The sequence below is a fragment of the Pseudophryne corroboree genome, chromosome 2, assembly GCF_028390025.1.
Source record: "Pseudophryne corroboree isolate aPseCor3 chromosome 2, aPseCor3.hap2, whole genome shotgun sequence".
Classification (NCBI taxonomy): domain Eukaryota; kingdom Metazoa; phylum Chordata; class Amphibia; order Anura; family Myobatrachidae; genus Pseudophryne; species Pseudophryne corroboree.
The window spans coordinates 361,705,501-361,724,156 of NC_086445.1; the positions used below are offsets into that span (position 1 = coordinate 361,705,501).

General features: G+C 45.7%; 1 protein-coding gene across 3 annotated transcripts in view; it reads right to left on the reverse strand.

Annotated features, from left to right (window-relative positions):
- The window catches only part of NAXD (NAD(P)HX dehydratase), a 78,433-nt gene extending 59,983 nt beyond the window's left edge, over positions 1 to 18,450 (reverse strand). The window contains exon 1 of one of the 3 annotated variants that reach the window (XM_063953171.1): positions 18,379 to 18,450. In XM_063953171.1, the coding sequence (XP_063809241.1) occupies positions 18,379 to 18,409 (31 nt within the window). In that variant the 5' untranslated portion in view covers positions 18,410 to 18,450. The other 2 variants (XM_063953170.1, XM_063953169.1) reach the window with 2 other exon arrangements.
- Between the last annotated feature and the right edge of the window lie 206 nt (positions 18,451 to 18,656).

Consider the following 18,656-nt stretch of genomic DNA (forward strand, 5'->3'; position numbering starts at 1 on the left):
CTGGACAGGTATTGCGCCAGGTCAAGAGATCCGCAGGCAATAGCTGTGGACGCGCTGGTAACGCCTTGGGTGTACCAGTCGGTGTATGTGTTTCCTCCTCTGCCTCTCATACCAAAAGTATTGAGAATTATACGGCAAAGAGGCGTAAGAACGATACTAGTGGTTCCGGATTGGCCAAGGAGGACTTGGTACCCGGAACTTCAAGAGATGATCACGGAAGATCCGTGGCCTCTACCTCTAAGGAGGGACTTGCTTCAGCAGGGTCCCTGTCTGTTTCAAGACTTACCGCGGCTGCGTTTGACGGCATGGCGGTTGAACGCCGGATCCTAAAGGAAAGAGGCATGCCGGAAGAAGTCATTCCTACTTTGATTAAAGCAAGGAAGGAAGTAACCGTGCAACATTATCACCGAATTTGGCAAAAATATGTTGCGTGGTGCGAAGATCGGAGTGCTCCGACGGAGGAATTTCAACTGGGTCGATTCCTACATTTCCTGCAATCAGGATTGTCAATGGGTCTCAAATTGGGATCTATTAAGGTTCAAATTTCGGCCCTGTCGATTTTCTTTCAAAAAGAATTGGCTTCAGTCCCTGAAGTCCAGACCTTTGTTAAGGGAGTGCTGCATATACAGCCTCCTGTGGTGCCTCCAGTGGCACCGTGGGATCTAAATGTGGTTTTGGACTTCCTAAAATCTCATTGGTTTGAACCACTAAAAAAGGTGGATTTGAAATATCTCACATGGAAAGTGACCATGCTTCTAGCCCTGGCTTCTGCCAGGAGAGTGTCAGAATTGGCAGCTTTATCTTACAAAAGCCCATATCTGATTTTCCATTCGGACAGGGCAGAACTGCGGACTCGTCCGCATTTTCTCCCTAAGGTGGTGTCAGCATTTCATCTGAACCAGCCTATTGTAGTGCCTGCGGCTACAAGTGACTTGGAGGACTCCAAGTTACTGGACGTTGTCAGAGCATTAAAAATATATATTGCAAGGACAGCTGGAGTCAGAAAATCTGACTCGTTGTTTATATTGTATGCACCCAACAAGATGGGTGCTCCTGCGTCTAAGCAGACGATTGCTCGTTGGATCTGTAGCACAATCCAACTTGCACATTCTGTGGCAGGCTTGCCACAGCCTAAATCTGTAAAGGCCCACTCCACAAGGAAGGTGGGCTCATCTTGGGCGGCTGCCCGAGGGGTCTCGGCATTACAACTTTGCCGAGCAGCTACGTGGTCAGGGGAGAACACGTTTGTAAAATTTTACAAATTTGATACTCTGGCTAAGGAGGACCTGGAGTTCTCTCATTCGGTGCTGCAGAGTCATCCGCACTCTCCCGCCCGTTTGGGAGCTTTGGTATAATCCCCATGGTCCTTTCAGGAACCCCAGCATCCACTAGGACGATAGAGAAAATAAGATTTTACTTACCGATAAATCTATTTCTCGGAGTCCGTAGTGGATGCTGGGCGCCCATCCCAAGTGCGGATTATCTGCATAAGTTGTACATAGTTATTGTTAACTAATTCGGGTTATTGTTGAAGGAAGCCATCTTTCAGAGGCTCCGCTGTTATCATACTGTTAACTGGGTTTAGATCACAAGTTGTACGGTGTGATTGGTGTGGCTGGTATGAGTCTTACCCGGGATTCAAAATCCTCCCTTATTGTGTACGCTCGTCCGGGCACAGTACCTAACTGGAGTCTGGAGGAGGGTCATAGGGGGAGGAGCCAGTGCACACCACCTGATCGGAAAAGCTTTACTTTTTGTGCCCTGTCTCCTGCGGAGCCGCTATTCCCCATGGTCCTTTCAGGAACCCCAGCATCCACTACGGACTCCGAGAAATAGATTTATCGGTAAGTAAAATCTTATTTTTTCAAACCCAGCCTGTGACATGGCAGTAAGGATCCGATTGGCTGGTACTTTATCACCTTCCACTTTATCACTTCACCGAGCTTAATAAATCTGTCACTCATTTACTTAACTTTTTTTTTGTGTAGGGATTCCAAATAAATACATATTTTATTATTAGTTTGGCAGTTTCAGATATATTTTTTTAAGACATGAGATGAAAAAGATTTGTGAAGAATATACTTAATAACTGGCCGCCAGTACTCACCATCGTTAGGGGGCAGCGGGATGGCGAAGCTGGGCCCATCCTCCACCTTTATGGGGTGCTCGGTGTAGCAGGAGGAACCCTCCCCCGAGTCCTCGGTGAAGTTGTCCTGGGAGGATTCGGGCCCCCCTTCCCCGGAGCCCACGGGCTCCTCCTCATCCTCCAGCTCCTCGTCCTCCTCCTCCCCCTGCACCAGCAGCCGCTGCTCCGCGGGCAGCTCCTCCCTGCACGGCGGCTCCGGGCGGAGGAGGAGGATGCCGGGGGGCTCGGGCAGGTGGCCGAAGGGATGCTCCCCGCTGGAGGCCGGGGCCGGCCGGCTGCTGAGGATCCGGTCCATATCGTCATAGTAGCGGCAGATCTTGCGAGCGTGCCCATTCTTCTTGAAGCCCTCCCGGGCCTGGTAGTACTGGCGCTTGAGGCCCTTGATGCGGATGCGGCACTGCTCCGGGGTGCGCTCGAAGCCCATCTCGCTGAGCCGGCCGGCCACGTCCCGGTACACATGGCTGTTCCGGAAATTCCCGTCCAGGGCGGACTGCACGTCTGCCTCCCCCCAGATGTTCAGCAGGGCCCGGGTCTCCATGTCCGACCACAGGAAACCCCGGGTGTTGGTGATTAGCCGCCGCATGCACACCGACATGCCGCCGCGGGCGCAGCCCTGGGACAGAGAAGGCAGGGCGCAGGGGGTGTGCGGGCAGAGCGGCTGCTGTCACTCATTCACTGGCGGCAGCTGCAGGATCCCGGCTCCGAGCAGCGGGCACATAGCCGGCGGCGCATACAGCGCGTCAGCAGCAGCAGCACGGCGCACACACACACTGCAGTCACACAGCAGCAGCAGGCACCATGCATTACCGCACTGCCAGCAGCCGCCTCACTTTTGGGTTAGTATTCCATGTTGCTGCTAGCGCTGTCACTTGTCAATAAAGCTTCAAAGAGTCAAAACAATGTGACAGGGTAAACAAAAACAACATCACGAGTGTGCGGCGTGCATGACGTCATGGCGCCGCCTTTTCCCTCTGTGTGCTGCGCTTATGCAAGAACGCAGAGCTACCTACTCATTCCCCGTCCCCTATACGCGGGGTTGCAGGACGTGCCGCAGTCACTCCCCTGTGCCTCATACAGTATATCGTGTTACACAGCCCCGGTCTCTCACACATTCCTTGGAGAGAGATAAATGACCATCTAATCGGCTTCTAGCTGCCATGTCACAGGCTGTGTTTGAAAAATGACAGGAGCCGGTTGGCTGGTACTTTATCTCTCTCCAAGGCTTAGTACATAGACCCAATAGTGATTATTTCAATCATGTACATACTAAAGGGGAATTCAATTAGTGCTGGATTCCCCAACACTGGCACACTTTACGGGGGGCAGGGATATCTCACAAGTGCTTGCTACTTTCAGGCAAATATGGCATTCGGCCGGTGAAGGGGGGGCAAAATGAGCTGCGGTTGGTGGCTATTAAACGCTGCTGGAATGGTACTTCATCCCCTCCACCCACAATTGAATTCACCCCTAAGGCAACGGGAAAGCATTTCCACCAATGGCCGACCACACCACCTATGGGGCATGTAATGCTGCCAAGTTTACCAATTTTTGGGAGATTTGCTCCCACAGCTAGGTGTGGGCTACACATCATAAAGCCAACCCGGCAAAATATGTGATTAATGAATATGAGATTAATGATAAATAGACCTATGAGTACTCTGATGTGGGTACCCATCCATTCATCAAGTACCAAAATAAAATTTTCATAGCTTGACTGCAGGATATACTGTAGCACCATCTTCCTGCTGAGCACCACTCCTACCCTACCTACTGCGGTGATCTGGAGCATGAAGCAGTAGGGATGGCCATCGGAGCAGCCTCCAGCAATAGTTACCATTGATGGTAGTAAACTATGTGATGGTTTTAACCATGAAAGGTTTGCGCATGTGCACCAACACTGAACGGCAGTGCAAGCTTTCACTACAACTTATTAGCAGCAGAAGTGTGTATTTTAGGAATTACTGGATAGCTGCTGTTAAGAGTAACTGATCCAGAACTGGAGCAATACTGAATAGCTCAAGAACATTGGTATCTGCAGCAGGCATAATTAACATTGGGCCATTACGTCCTAATAATGACTGTGTGCAGAATCATATTCTGAGAAAACTTCAGTGAAGGACAGAAGATCCCTTTCCTGCAAAAATGGCTCCAGAGGCACAAAGCAAACCAAACTCCAAATAGCTACACTTTTTGGTACTTACAGTCAGACTGCCATTCCCATTGCAGGAGATTGCTGTGATATGTAAATGAAGCAGCCCTCAGCCCCCTTTGTTTACCAGGCAGCTGCAAAGAGGTACAGCCACAGCGGAAATGTAAAGCCACAATGTTCCATTAATCAATATAGCAGCGGCTGATATTTTGAAAAAAAAAGAATTATAAAATTGTGTTGGATAAGTTTTAAGTAGATGTTCTTAACCTAATTCGGTCATAAACAGAAGCAACAGTTTCTGAGCAGTTTTTGGAAAAAAATTTTACCAGTTAAATGAACTGATGAAATAAGGTTACTATATGTGGGGCAAGCAGCATTTTGCTTCTTTTAACTAATACATAAAATGTTATACACACACACACACACACACACACACACACACACACACACACACACACACACACACACACACACACACACACACACACCAAAAACACCAAAAAGCGAGAGTGACAAATGATGCTTAACTCGAATCATGTAAACGTTTTTTCAAACATCTTTATTAAACTTCATTTTTTAATCTTGAAAATGTAATTAAAGTGTGCATCAGCTGTTTATATATTGTGTAATTACAAAATTAAATAGTTGGGCTTAAATAAGCAATACATTGTTTCTTACACACAGTGTTATATTGAATATGGTCATTTTCTGGCAAATAACAGGTTTCCTTTGCATATATTATTCCTTTCATTTAGAAAATCTGTAGTAATCTAAACCTTATACACTGAGCACCTGGTAATGTAATAGGTTATTGTGACAGCACCACTTACATAAGGATATAGAAAGGGATGCAGTCACGATATTAACAGTGACAATATCGAGCCCTTAAGGTCGGCAAACACCATAAATCAATTTACTTTGCATTAAGGTCAGGGTTACTTTTATGGATGGAAATAGTAAAAAGACACTGCTGACATTTCATAAATGTCAGCAATCGGGGAAGTGCAATAGTAGAGGCCCATGCCACCGGACAGGCTCGGCCAGCCATTAGAGAGACATAACCTGCAGCTGACATGGACACTACAGTACATGGTCTGGGCCCCTTTATAAATTTCACGTTTTATATATGTAAATAATTATGTATCACATGATTGTGATCTTGTCTATATATACTAATAGAGTGATCATATATAATTTGATTACACAGTCTGGAACCTGTACCACTGTGGGCCAGTCCAACCCTGTCAACATTACATTAGAGTCAACAAGGTCATTGTCAAAATTATGACCATGTCCACATACTCATGTCGACACTGAACGGAGCCATAATATACTACACTGTTAGCATCATTGCATGTCAAGTATAAACAGATTGCCTCTTGCATCAGTTCACTCTGCGAGACAATCGGCAATCTGCTGCAGCCCCATAAATTAGGCCAGGAAAGCTGCGGGCCCTGGCCTTAGAACCCCCTTCCCCCCTTCCCAAAATGGCCGCAGCCTGTTAATCAGCTCTCTCAATCAGGCTGCAGCTGTCAGGCGCTGTGTGATCGCAGGACTCGTTCTGCATATGCGCAGAAAAGGTACTGTACACACGCAGATCAACCGCCATCAGATTTGTTCTTAACCCTTCAGATTTGCGTACAAATTCTAATCAGGCCTCAGATTAAGAATTTTTAATGCTTATTTGATTGTTCTTCCAGATCTATACACACACAGATAGAACAGTAGAATTGTGTCTTGCCACAATAATGGACCAATGCCCTATTTTTCTTCATTTCTCAGAAGAACACATGAAAACTTTTTTGAGAAGGAACACTGGGGAAACACACCAGTAACGGAGGTATAACAGGTATTGAAAGCCAAGTCACACATTACCAAGTAATAAACATACCTCTCCCTGCACAAAGAAACAGTACAAATTACAATACACATTCTCGCAGATAATCCATTTCAATTAGCAGACAAATCCCTTAATGATTTATCATTTCCTTATTTCAAATTCCTGAAGGATTAACACATAATGCTTCATCTCTAATATACAATGAGCAGCTTACATTCACCTTGAGTTTCTGTTAGGACGTTTTTACTGCACAGTGAATATCTAATGAAATTTGTGAATATAGATTCCTTAGAGATTAATGGTCCTTATATCATAGATAAATACACTAATATTCTAGATATAAAAAAAACCCCATAGAAACAGACCTTTAATCCAAGTCTCGATTGCATACACAACAGAAAGTAATTATCCATTCAACAGATTTTTGCAGCATGATCAGTATCACAGAGTCAGAAGCCAAGTAACAGCAACATAAAGCATAGATAAAGTCTGCCCTATACACATGTACACACACTCACTTACACGCTAGGGTTATTTTTTTAATCAGGAGCCTATTAACCTTCCAGTATATTTTTGGAGTGTGGGAAGAAACTGGAGCACCCGGAGGAAACCCACGCAAGCACTGGGAGAATATACAAATTCCACAGTTTGGCCTCTGGCAGCAATAGAACCCATGACCTCAGTGCTGTGAGGCACTAATTATTATTACCAGTTATTTTTATAGCGCACACATACTCCGCAGCGCTTTACAGAGCATATTTGGCCATTCACATCAGTCCCAGCCCCAGTAGAGCTTACATTCTATATTCCCTGTCACATGTACATACATTCATGCTAGGGTTCATTCTATTGAGAGCCAGTTAACGTACCAGTATATTTCTGGATAGTGGGAGGAAACCGAGCACCCAGAGAAAACCCACGCAAGTACGGGAAGAATACACAAACTCCACACAGTCAGGGTCATGGTAGAGATGCTGTGAGGCAGTAATGCTAACCATTACACCATCCGTACTGCCCAAACATGCTTGGTAAACTGTAAATGTACAGGACTTGAATTTCATGAATAAATTAAACAAATGAATCAAATTATACAAGGTTGCAACACCGAATAAAACAAAGTACACAGTATATATTTGTAAAACATTTCAAAGAATCATTTCAGTGACTCAAATTGGGATATTCAGTTTGGCAAGAAAAGACATCAGGAGTAAAAACCCCCGATGTTTCATCGGGTGCTGCGGTCGGGCTACTTGATTAGCTTGGCCGATAAAACGTACTGTTTCACCCGTAAACACACAGGATCAGTGAAACCTGTGTGTTTATGAGTGAAATATCCCGCTTTCGGATGAAAACGGGGCTGTTATCGGGGATTTTGCTTCGCCTGCTGGAGGCAGGTGAAACAAAATCCCCAATAAGCCGCGGCACGCACCGGCTTATCTAGGCTAATTAGATAGCACCCGGCTGCGAGACATATCACCCGACTTGCTGTCGGGGTAATTGAATATAGGTGAAACATGCAATTAGTTGGTGTGAGGCACAGTGACAGTCCTACAGGAAAAGTCACAAAGCGTTGTGCTGGACATACTGTACCAGTGATACTACACACTTTTCCCACGTTTGTTTTACAGTGGCTGAGTTTTAACCAGTCTCAATATTGATTTTGCCTGCTTTCCTAGTTATCCCTTTCCAAATTTTGCAGAATCATACCGCTGTATACCCGTTCTAATAATATAAAAGAGCAAATCTATCAAATGTTACTTTTCTGGGTGGGTTTGAAATCTCAGAACAGTGCAGATTTTTTTTGCTCTTCAAACCATTGGATTTATTAGGTTAAAACACATCTCTCTAATGAGGTTGGGTACAAAATCCCAGCAGTTACTATCCAGACGATCAGGATGCCAATAGCGGCATCCCGACGGTAAAAATCCAGATGGATTCCGGTAAGCATTTTAACCCTAACCCTACCAAAGCCTAACCTGGTTGGCGAAAAGGAAAGGGGTGTCTAGCAAGTATATATTGGCACACCAATTAACGAACACAACAGCACCACTAGTACAAGCCTGAGCAAGGTCATACAAGTTTGAAGCCAGCAAATTTCTAATTAGCAATTGTTCATTTTAGGAATATTTTCTAGGTACATATAGAGGCACAATGGAACGAAACCTAGCTTCATACTCAATAATAGTCAGCACTTATATACCAGCCTGTGGCTTATACACAGCACTTTGCACCAGTGGCACACTTAGGTGGGAGATTTATATGCCGCTTGCTTTTATAATCATTATAGGGATGGGATACACAAAATATGATATACATTTTTAAAAAAATAACTATGCTAAATGGCATCTAGCCATAGCTACAAATTCCACTTCCAAAAAAGTGAAACTGGGCTTGATTTTTCTTGATTTTTATTTCTTTTTACCCTGCTAAGGGTTGTGGTTTTATTGAGGTTTTTTTTTGCATGCAGCAGTGTAATGGGCCCTACACACATACCGATCTGCCGCCGAGCTGCCCAACAGCGAATACGGCCGAAAAAGTTTCTTCACTCCCCCTGTCACCTGGCTCCATAGCACTGCAAGCTAATATGGACAACCTCGTCCATATTGGTCTGCATGCATAAGCGACGGGGCACCAATGATTAACAAGCGTGGGGCCGTGCATCGTTAATCGTTGGTGCCTACCCACAGAACGATATGAACGAGTTCTCGTTCATTTATTAACGAGAACGTTCGTATCTGCCTGTGTGTAGGGCCCATAAGTCTCAGGACGTTAATTGGAGGAGTTTATCTCTGCGTCTGTAGGTAAAGATGATTTAGTGGACAGAATCTTCTGGAGCCACCTTTATATATATATATATATATATATATATATACAGGGCCGGAGCTTCCACTAGGCAGCTTTAGGCAGCTGCCTAGGGGCGCCGGGACCAGAGGGGGCGGCCTGCTACAGTTGCTTGAAAAAGGTTGCATGGTCCTACCTTTCACAGCCGCTGCAATCCCCCAGAACTCTTATCTTACAGAAGCCGCAACTGCTAAACTCCCGTATTGCAGCCTCCAGCTCCACCTCCACCCGGCACAGGCAGTAACTTTGACAGCTCCTGGAGTCCTGGCTGGGGGTGACATGCAGCACTGCTCTTCATGCCAGGCTCTTTCACAGACTACTCAGGGGAAGATTTATTAATCTCGGTGAAGTGATAAAGTGGAAGGTGATATAGGACCAGCCAATCAGATTTTAACTTCCATGTCACAGGCTGGGTTTGAAAAATGACAGGAGCTAAATGGCTGGTCCTTTATCACCTTCCACTTTATCACTTCACCCACAGTCCCAACTCTGCACTGCAGCATGCAGGTACGGTGGTTGCACTGTGCATTCTCTGCATTGATAAGGAAAGAGGGCGAGAGCAGCAGTGTGGTGAGGGGGGGGGGGGGGGGGGAGATGAGGAGCAGGCATGCACACAGTCTAGGGGGATGAGCAGCACCATGCACACAGATTGTGGGGGGGATAGAACATCAGACATTTATCAGAGTAAGGGGGAGGGGGTGAGAGCAGCATGCCTTTCATCTGAAGGGTGGGTAGGGGGAAGGGGCAGTAGGCAGAAGTTTTGCCTAGGGTGCCGAGAAATCTTGCACCGGCCCTGTATGTATATATATATATATATATATATATATATATATATATATATATATATATATATATATATATATATATATATATATATATATACACACACATACAGGTTGAGTATCCCATATCCAAAATGCTTGGGACCAGAGGTATTTTGGATATCGGATTTTTCCGTATTTTGGAATAATTGCATACCATAGTGAGATATCATGGTGATGGGACCTAAGTCTTAGCACAGAATGCATTTACGTTACACATACACCTTATACACACAGCCTGAAGGTCATTTTAGCCAATATTTTTACTAACTTTGTGCATTAAACAAAGTGTGTGTACATACACACAATTAATTTATGTTTCATATACAGCTTATACACACAGCCTGAAGGTCATTTAATACAATATTTTTAATTACTTTGTGTATTAAACAAAGTTTGTGTACATTGAGCCACAGAAAACAAAGGTTTCACTATCTCAGTCTCACTCAAAAAATTCCGTATTTCGGAATATTCCGTATTTCGGAATATTTGGATATGGGATAGATATATATATATATATATATATATATATATATATATATATATATATATATATATATATAGATATATATATATATATATATATAGATAGATATATAGATATATAGATATATAGATATATAGATATATACCCACTGGCCTGTGCATGTTTTGGGATTCCCGGTTGTTTCTTTTCCATATCAGAATGAGCAACAGTGCATCTTCCCCCATCTGCAGATACTGCAACCATTTTCCAGCAAACTGACCCACATACACATCATTACCATGATGTGCTATTATAACTGTTAGAACCACTCTCACATACTGTAACACCTAGTTATGAGGTCACCTGTTTTCCAGTCGAAACATGCCAGTAGGGCTTACAGCTGTAATAGCAATATGAGCTCACCTATAGAAGAATTATTAATTATGAAGACAATATTAATAAAAAAATCATTATTTCAATATCACGGACACCTTGGAAGACTGGCTTATACACACATGCCAGGTTTCTGCAGGTGATCGTGCACCAAACCTGGATTTCTGTATGTATTAAAAGAAAACAACCTGGGACTAAAGGTGCATACACATGGTGAGATTCTTGCTATGCCTGATTTTTACTATGCGATTTCCCTTCAACTCCCCCAGAGCCCAGAAGCACCGATTTTGACTAACTGTACTTTCGATTTTGACTAAGTGCCAATTTTGACTATACTTTGTACTAGATAGTACACTAGATAGTCAAGATTGACTTGCCTGCACAGTATATCTAGGCTTGCGATATTGACCCTGCGGGACCGCGCTTCGGGATCGAATCGGCAAGCAGCATAACACCTTCCGATCTGCACTAACTTTCCTTCCGATTTTGACTATATAGTCAAAATCGAAAGAATTTCTCTCACCGTGTGTACAAACCTTTAGTCACGGGTCCATGACCCTGCTCCTGACTAAGGTTATGGAGCAGAGACTAAGGAATTTGCCGGCTTGTCAGACACAGCAAATTCCCGGGTCACATGTCTGAAAGCAGCATTATATTATCCTTTGAACGATATTCAATTGTTTTCACGCCTGCAGCCACTTGATGGCGCCCGACAGAAAAATTGAGCTGCAATGCTCAAAAAGTGCCCATTAGTTTGGTCGTGTTTAGCTGATGTAAGCGGCAAAACCCGACCTCTATAGGCATGCTCAGCGCGATAAAAGAGATCAATTGAATATGGCCCCGTAATCTCCCTTCACTGTAGATGGGAGATTAAGTGCAATATAACTGAATATCGCCCTCTGACTTCCATTTTTTTGTATAATTTAGCACACACACCTTCATGATTAATGTAAATGTTTTACTTGGCTGTTTCTATCAAGTGAACGCTTCTATTATTTCATATAACATTTTCACGTTTTATTTAATGAGGTGCAATTTTTGCAGCATTATATAAAGCAACTGTAGTATCAGGTTGAAAAAAAATTTTTTTCCCCAACTCAAAATAAGAATTTACTTACCGATAATTCTATTTCTCGGAGTCCGTAGTGGATGCTGGGGTTCCTGAAAGGACCATGGGGAATAGCGGCTCCGCAGGAGACAGGGCACAAAAAGTAAAGCTTTAGGATCAGGTGGTGTGCACTGGCTCCTCCCCCTATGACCCTCCTCCAAGCCTCAGTTAGGTACTGTGCCCGGACGAGCGTACACAATAAGGAAGGATTTATGAATCCCGGGTAAGACTCATACCAGCCACACCAATCACACTGTACAACCTGTGATCTGAACCCAGTTAACAGTATGATAACAGCGGAGCCTCTGAAAGGATGGCTCACAACAATAATAACCCGATTTTTGTAACTATGTACAAGTAATGCAGATAATCCGCACTTGGGATGGGCGCCCAGCATCCACTACGGACTCCGAGAAATAGAATTATCGGTAAGTAAATTCTTATTTTCTCTATCGTCCTAGTGGATGCTGGGGTTCCTGAAAGGACCATGGGGATTATACCAAAGCTCCCAAACGGGCGGGAGAGTGCGGATGACTCTGCAGCACCGAATGAGAGAACTCCAGGTCCTCCTTAGCCAGGGTATCAAATTTGTAGGATTTTACAAACGTGTTTGCCCCTGACTAAATAGCCGCTCGGCAAAGTTGTAAAGCCGAGACCCCTCGGGCAGCCGCCCAAGATGAGCCCACCTTCCTTGTGGAATGGGCATTTACATATTTTGGCTGTGGCAGGCCTGCCACAGAATGTGCAAGCTGAATTGTATTACACATCCAACTAGCAAAAGTCTGCTTAAAAGCAAGAGCACCCAGTTTGTTGGGTGCATACAGGATAACAGCAAGTCAGTTTTCCTGACTCCAGCCGTCCTGGAACCTATATTTTCAGGGCCCTGACCACATCTAGCAACTTGGAGTCCTCCAAGTCCCTAGTAGGCGCAAGACACCCCAATAAGCTGGTTCAGGTGAAACACTGACACCACCTTAGGGAGAGAACTGGGGACGAGTCCGCAGCTCTGCCCTGTCCGAATGGACAAACAGATATGGGCTTTTTTGAGAAAAAAAACACCAATTTGACACTCGCCTGGTCCAGGCCAGGTCCAAGAGCATGTTCACTTTTCATGTGAGATGCTTCAAATCCACAGATTTGACTGGTTTTAAACCAATGTGTTTTGAGGAATCCCAGAACTACGTTGAGATCCCACAGTGCCACTGGAGGCACAAAAGGGGGTTGTATATGCAATACTCCCTTGACAAACTTCTGGACTTCAGGAACTGAAGCCAATTCTTTCTGGAAGAAAAATCGACAGGGCCGAAATTTGAACCTTAATGGACCCCAATTTGAGGCCCATAGACACTCCTGTTTGCAAGAAATGCAGGAATCGACCGAGTTGAAATTTCTTCGTGGGGCCTTCCTGGCCTCACACCACGCAACATATTTTCGCCACATGTGGTGATAATGTTGTGCGGTCACCTCCTTTCTGGCTTTGACCAGGGTAGGAATGACCTCTTCCTGAATGCCTTTTCCCTTAGGATCCGGCGTTCCACCGCCATGCCGTCAAACGCAGCTGCGGTAAGTCTTGGAACAGACATGGTACTTGCTGAAACAAGTCCCTTCTTAGCGGCAGAGGCCATAAGTCCTCTGTGAGCATCTCTTGAAGTTCCGGGTACCAAGTCCTTCTTGGCCAATCCGGAGCCATGAGTATAGTTCTTACTCCTCTACGTCTTATAATTCTCAGTACCTTAGGTATGAAAAGCAGAGGATGGAACACATACACCGACTGGTACACCCACGGTGTTACCAGAACGTCCACAGCTATTGCCTGAGGGTCTCTTAACCTGGCGCAATACCTGTCCCGTTTTTTGTTCAGACGGGACGCCATCATGTCCACCTTTGGTAATTCCCAACGGTTTACAATTATGTGGAAAACTTCCCCATGAAGTTCCCACTCTGCCGGGTGGAGGTCGTGCCTACTGAGGAAGTCTGCTTCCCAGTTTCCATTCCCGGAATGAAACACTGCTGACAGTGCTATCACATGATTTTCCGCCCAGCGAAAAGTCCTTGCAGTTTTTGCCACTGCCCTCCTGCTTCTTGTGCCGCCCTGTCTATTTACGTGGGCGACTGCCGTGATGTTTTATCCCACTGGATCAATACCGGCTGACCTTGAAGCAGAGGTCTTGCTAAGCTTAGAGCATTATAATTTTACCCTTAGCTATATTTATGTGGAGAAAAATCTCCAGACTTGATCACACTCCCTGGAAATTTTTTCCTTGTGTGACTGCTCCCCAGCCTCTCGGGCTGGCCTCCGTGGTCACCAACATCCAAAACTGAATGCCGAATCTGCGGCCCTCTAGAAGATGAGCACTCTGTAACCACCACAGGAGAGACACCCTTGTCCTTGGATATAGGGTTATCCGCTGATGCATCTGAAGATGCGATCCGGACCATTTGTCCAGCAGATCCCACTGAAAAGTTCTTGCATGAAATCTGCCGACTGGAATTGCTTCGAAGGAAGTCACCATTTTTTTACCATGGCCCTTGTGCAATGATGCACTGATTTTAGGAGGTTCCTGACTAGCTCGGATAACTCCCTGGCTTTCTCTTCCGGGAGAAACACCTTTTTCTGGACTGTGTCCAGAATCATCCCTAAGCACAGGAGACTTGTTGTCGGGATCAGCTGCGATTTTGGAATATTTAGAATCCACCCCTGCTGTTGTAACAGTATCCGAGATAGTGCTACTCCGACCTCCAACTGTTCCCTGGACTTTGCCCTTATCAGGAGATCGTCCAAGTAAGGGATAATTAAGACGCCTTTTCTTCGAAGAAGAATCATCATTTCGGCCATTACCTTGGTAAAGACCCGGGGTGCCGTAGACAATCCAAACGGCAGCGTCTGAAACTGATAGTGACAGTTCTGTACCACGAACCTGAGGTACCCTTAGTGATAAGAGCAAATTTGGGACATGGAGGTAAGCATCCCTGATGTCTCGGGACACCAGATAGTCCCCTTCTTCCCGGTTCGTTATCACTGCTCTGAGTGACTCCATCTTGATTTGAACCTTTGTAAGTGTTCAAATTTTTTTTAGATTTAGAATAGGTCTCACCTAGCCTTCTGGCTTCAGTACCACAATATAGTGTGGAATAATACCCCTTTTCTTGTTGTAGGAGGGGTAATTTAATTATCACCTGCTGGGAATACAGCTCGTGAATTTTTTCCCATACTGCCTCCTTATCGGAGGGAGACCTTGGTAAAGCAGACTTCAGGAGCCTGCGCAGGGGAAACGTCTCGACATTCCAAACTGTACCCCTGGGATACTACTTGTAGGATCCAGGGGTCCTGTACGGTCTCAGCGTCATGCTGAGAGCTTGTCAGAAGCGGTGGAACGCTTCTGTTCCTGGGAATGGGCTGCCTGCTGCAGTCTTCTTCCCTTTCCTCTATCCCTGGGCAGATATGACTCTTATAGGGACGAAAGGACTGAAGCTGAAAAGACGGTGTCTTTTTCTGCAGAGATGTGACTTAGGGTAAAAACGGTGGATTTTCCAGCAGTTGCCGTGGCCACCAGGTCCGATGGACCGACCCCAAATAACTCCTCTTCCTTTATACGGCAATACACCTTTGTGCCGTTTGGAATCTGCATCACCTGACCACTGTCGTGTCCATAAACATCTTCTGGCAGATATGGACATCGCACTTACTCTTGATGCCAGAGTGCAAATATCCCTCTGTGCATCTCGCATATATAGAAATACATCCTTTAAATGCTCTATAGTCAATAAAATACTGTCCCTGTCAAGGGTATCAATATTTTTAGTCAGGGAATCCGACCAAGCCACCCCAGCTCTGCACATCCAGGCTGAGGCGATCGCTGGTCGCAGTATAACACCAGTATGTGTGTATATACTTTTTATGATATTTTTCCAGCCTCCTGTCAGCTGGCTCCTTGAGGACGGCCCTATCTATAGACGGTACCGCCACTTGTTCTGATAAGCGTGTGAGCGCCTTATCCACCCTAAGGGGTGTTTCCCAACGCGCCCTAACTTCTGGCGGGAAAAGGTATACCGCCCATATTTTCTATCGGGGGGAACCCACGCATCATCACACACTTCATTTAATTTATCTGATTCAGGAAAAACTACGGTAGTTTTTTCACATCCCACATAATACCCTCTTTTGTGGTACTTGTAGTATCAGAAATATGTAACACCTCCTTCATTGCCCTTAACGTGTGGCCCTAATAAGGAATACGTTTGTTTATTCACCGTCGACACTGGATTCAGTGTCCCTGTCTGTGTCTGTGTCGACCGACTAAAGTAAACGGGCGTTTTAAAACCCCTGACGGTGTTTTTGAGACGTCTGGACCGGTACTAATTGTTTGTCGGCCGTCTCATGTCGTCAACCGACCTTGGCGCGTGTTGACATTATCACGTAATTCCCTAAATAAGCCATCCATTCCGGTGTCGACTCCCTAGAGAGTGACATCACCATTACAGGCAATTGCTCCGCCTCCTCACCAACATCGTCCTCATACATGTCGACACACACGTACCGACACACAGCACACACACAGGGAATGCTCTGATAGAGGACAGGACCTACTAGCCCTTTGGAGAGACAGAGGGAGAGTTTGCCAGCACACACCAAAAACGCTATAATTATATAGGGACAACCTTATATAAGTGTTTTCCCTTATAGCATCTTTTTTATATATTTCTAACGCCAAATTAGTGCCCCCCCTCTCTGTTTTAACCCTGTTTCTGTAGTGCAGTGCAGGGGAGAGCCTGGGAGCCTTCCCTCCAGCCTTTCTGTGAGGGAAAATGGCGCTGTGTGCTGAGGAGATAGGCCCCGCCCCTTTTTCGGCGGCCTCGTCTCCCGCTCTTAACGGATTCTGGCAGGGGTTAAATATCTCCATATAGCCCCCGGAGGCTATATGTGAGGTATTTTTAGCCAAAAAAGGTTTTCATTTGCCTCCCAGGGCGCCCCCCTCCCAGCGCCCTGCACCCTCAGTGACTGCCGTGTGAAGTGTGCTGAGAGGAAAATGGCGCACAGCTGCAGTGCTGTGCGCTACCTTAAGAAGACTGAGGAGTCTTCTGCCGCCGATTCTGGACCTCTTCTCGTTTCAGCATCTGCAAGGGGGCCGGCGGCGAGGCTCCGGTGACCATCCAGGCTGTACCTGTGATCGTCCCTCTGGAGCTAATGTCCAGTAGCCAAAGAAGCCAATCCATCCTGCACGCAGGTGAGTTCACTTCTTCTCCCCTAAGTCCCTCGTTGCAGTGATCCTGTTGCCAGCAGGACTCACTGTAAAATAAAAAACCTAAGCTAAACTTTTCTAAGCAGCTCAGGAGAGCCACCTAGATTGTACCCTTCTCGGCCGGGCACAAAAATCTAACTGAGGCTTGGAGGAGGGTCATAGGGGGAGGAGCCAGTGCACACCACCTGATCCTAAAGCTTTACTTTTTGTGCCCTGTCTCCTGCGGAGCCGCTATTCCCCATGGTCCTTTCAGGAACCCCAGCATCCACTAGGACGATAGAGAAAATATCACTCTTTGGGGAAGATGTATTAAGCCTAGAGACGGCATAATTAAGTGATAAACCAGTGATATGTGCAAGGTGATAAACTCACCAGCCAATCAGCTCCTAACTGTTAATTTACATATTGGAGCTGATTGGCTGGTGAGTTTATCACCTTGCACATATCACTGGTTTATCACTTCCTTATGCCTTCTCCAGGTTAATACATCTGCCCCTTTGTACCAACCCCTTTATAATACTGCTATAAATGTACACAAGTATATTCTCGGCACACAACTGCAGGAAACTGGATTCATTCTATTACAGGTATATTCTAACATCTTTATACAGACCCCCCCAGCTGAAACGCATGTATTAACCGGGTGTTATAAAGAAACCAATGCAATATTGGAGATGTAGTTATCCCCACATTCAGGATCCCGACCCCGGAATCCCGACAGCCTCTCCAGGGCTATTCCCATGCCACCCACAGAGTAGGAACAGAACCTGTGGCGAGCACAGCAAGCCCGCAATGGACTTTATAGCATTCACCCCACTGCCGACATTCTAGCAGATGGGATGCTGCTGTCGGGATGACAGCCGGCATCCTGTCCACTGGGATTTCATATCCAACCCCAATATTGCTCACAACCCATTTGATTCAGATCTGACATATAGCACTGCACGGGTAACTGCTCCAATGATGTGTGTTGCTAGAATAATTACCTGCATTCTTATTATTAAGCAATGCTAAGAAATAAAAAAGTAGAAACTACCAAATTATTGGATGCATAAAGGGAAAGTCTGTAATACATTGTGTTAGAAAAGTGTAAACAGCATGGCACTGGTGTCGCAGCTACGCTGTACTATATGGGAGCGATTACAGTGAGTAGTTTATTACAAGCATCAGTCAGTAAGATGGAGGGAGCGCCGATCGCAGCAGCAGCACACGTGTGCACAGGTGTTGGTGATAGGTGGCAGCAGCAGCGTCCCCGGAAGTACCTGCTTCCTGTAGACAGTACAGCAGAGCTGCAGTCAGGACCCCCGCACTGGCCGCCACTGTCAGAGCAGTGAGGGAGCCGCAGGCCGACATGACGACACCGCCGCTTCTTACCTAGAGCCGCGCACCTGGCTGCTAAGGGCATCAGGACACTTCCGGGAGGTTTTCCGCAGTGAGGCGGGCTTATAGGAGTGACAGAGCCGTTAGCCAATCACAGAGCTCTTCTCTATATAGACATTAACAGTAGCGTGTTAGTGAGCGAAAGCTAAGCATGACAAGACGGTGTCAAGGTGATAGGGTGTGACAGCAGCAGCAGTAGCGTTGTGTTAAATTGTATAGATTACGGTGACATTGTGAAATGCTGTGACATACACATACATTACACATAAATT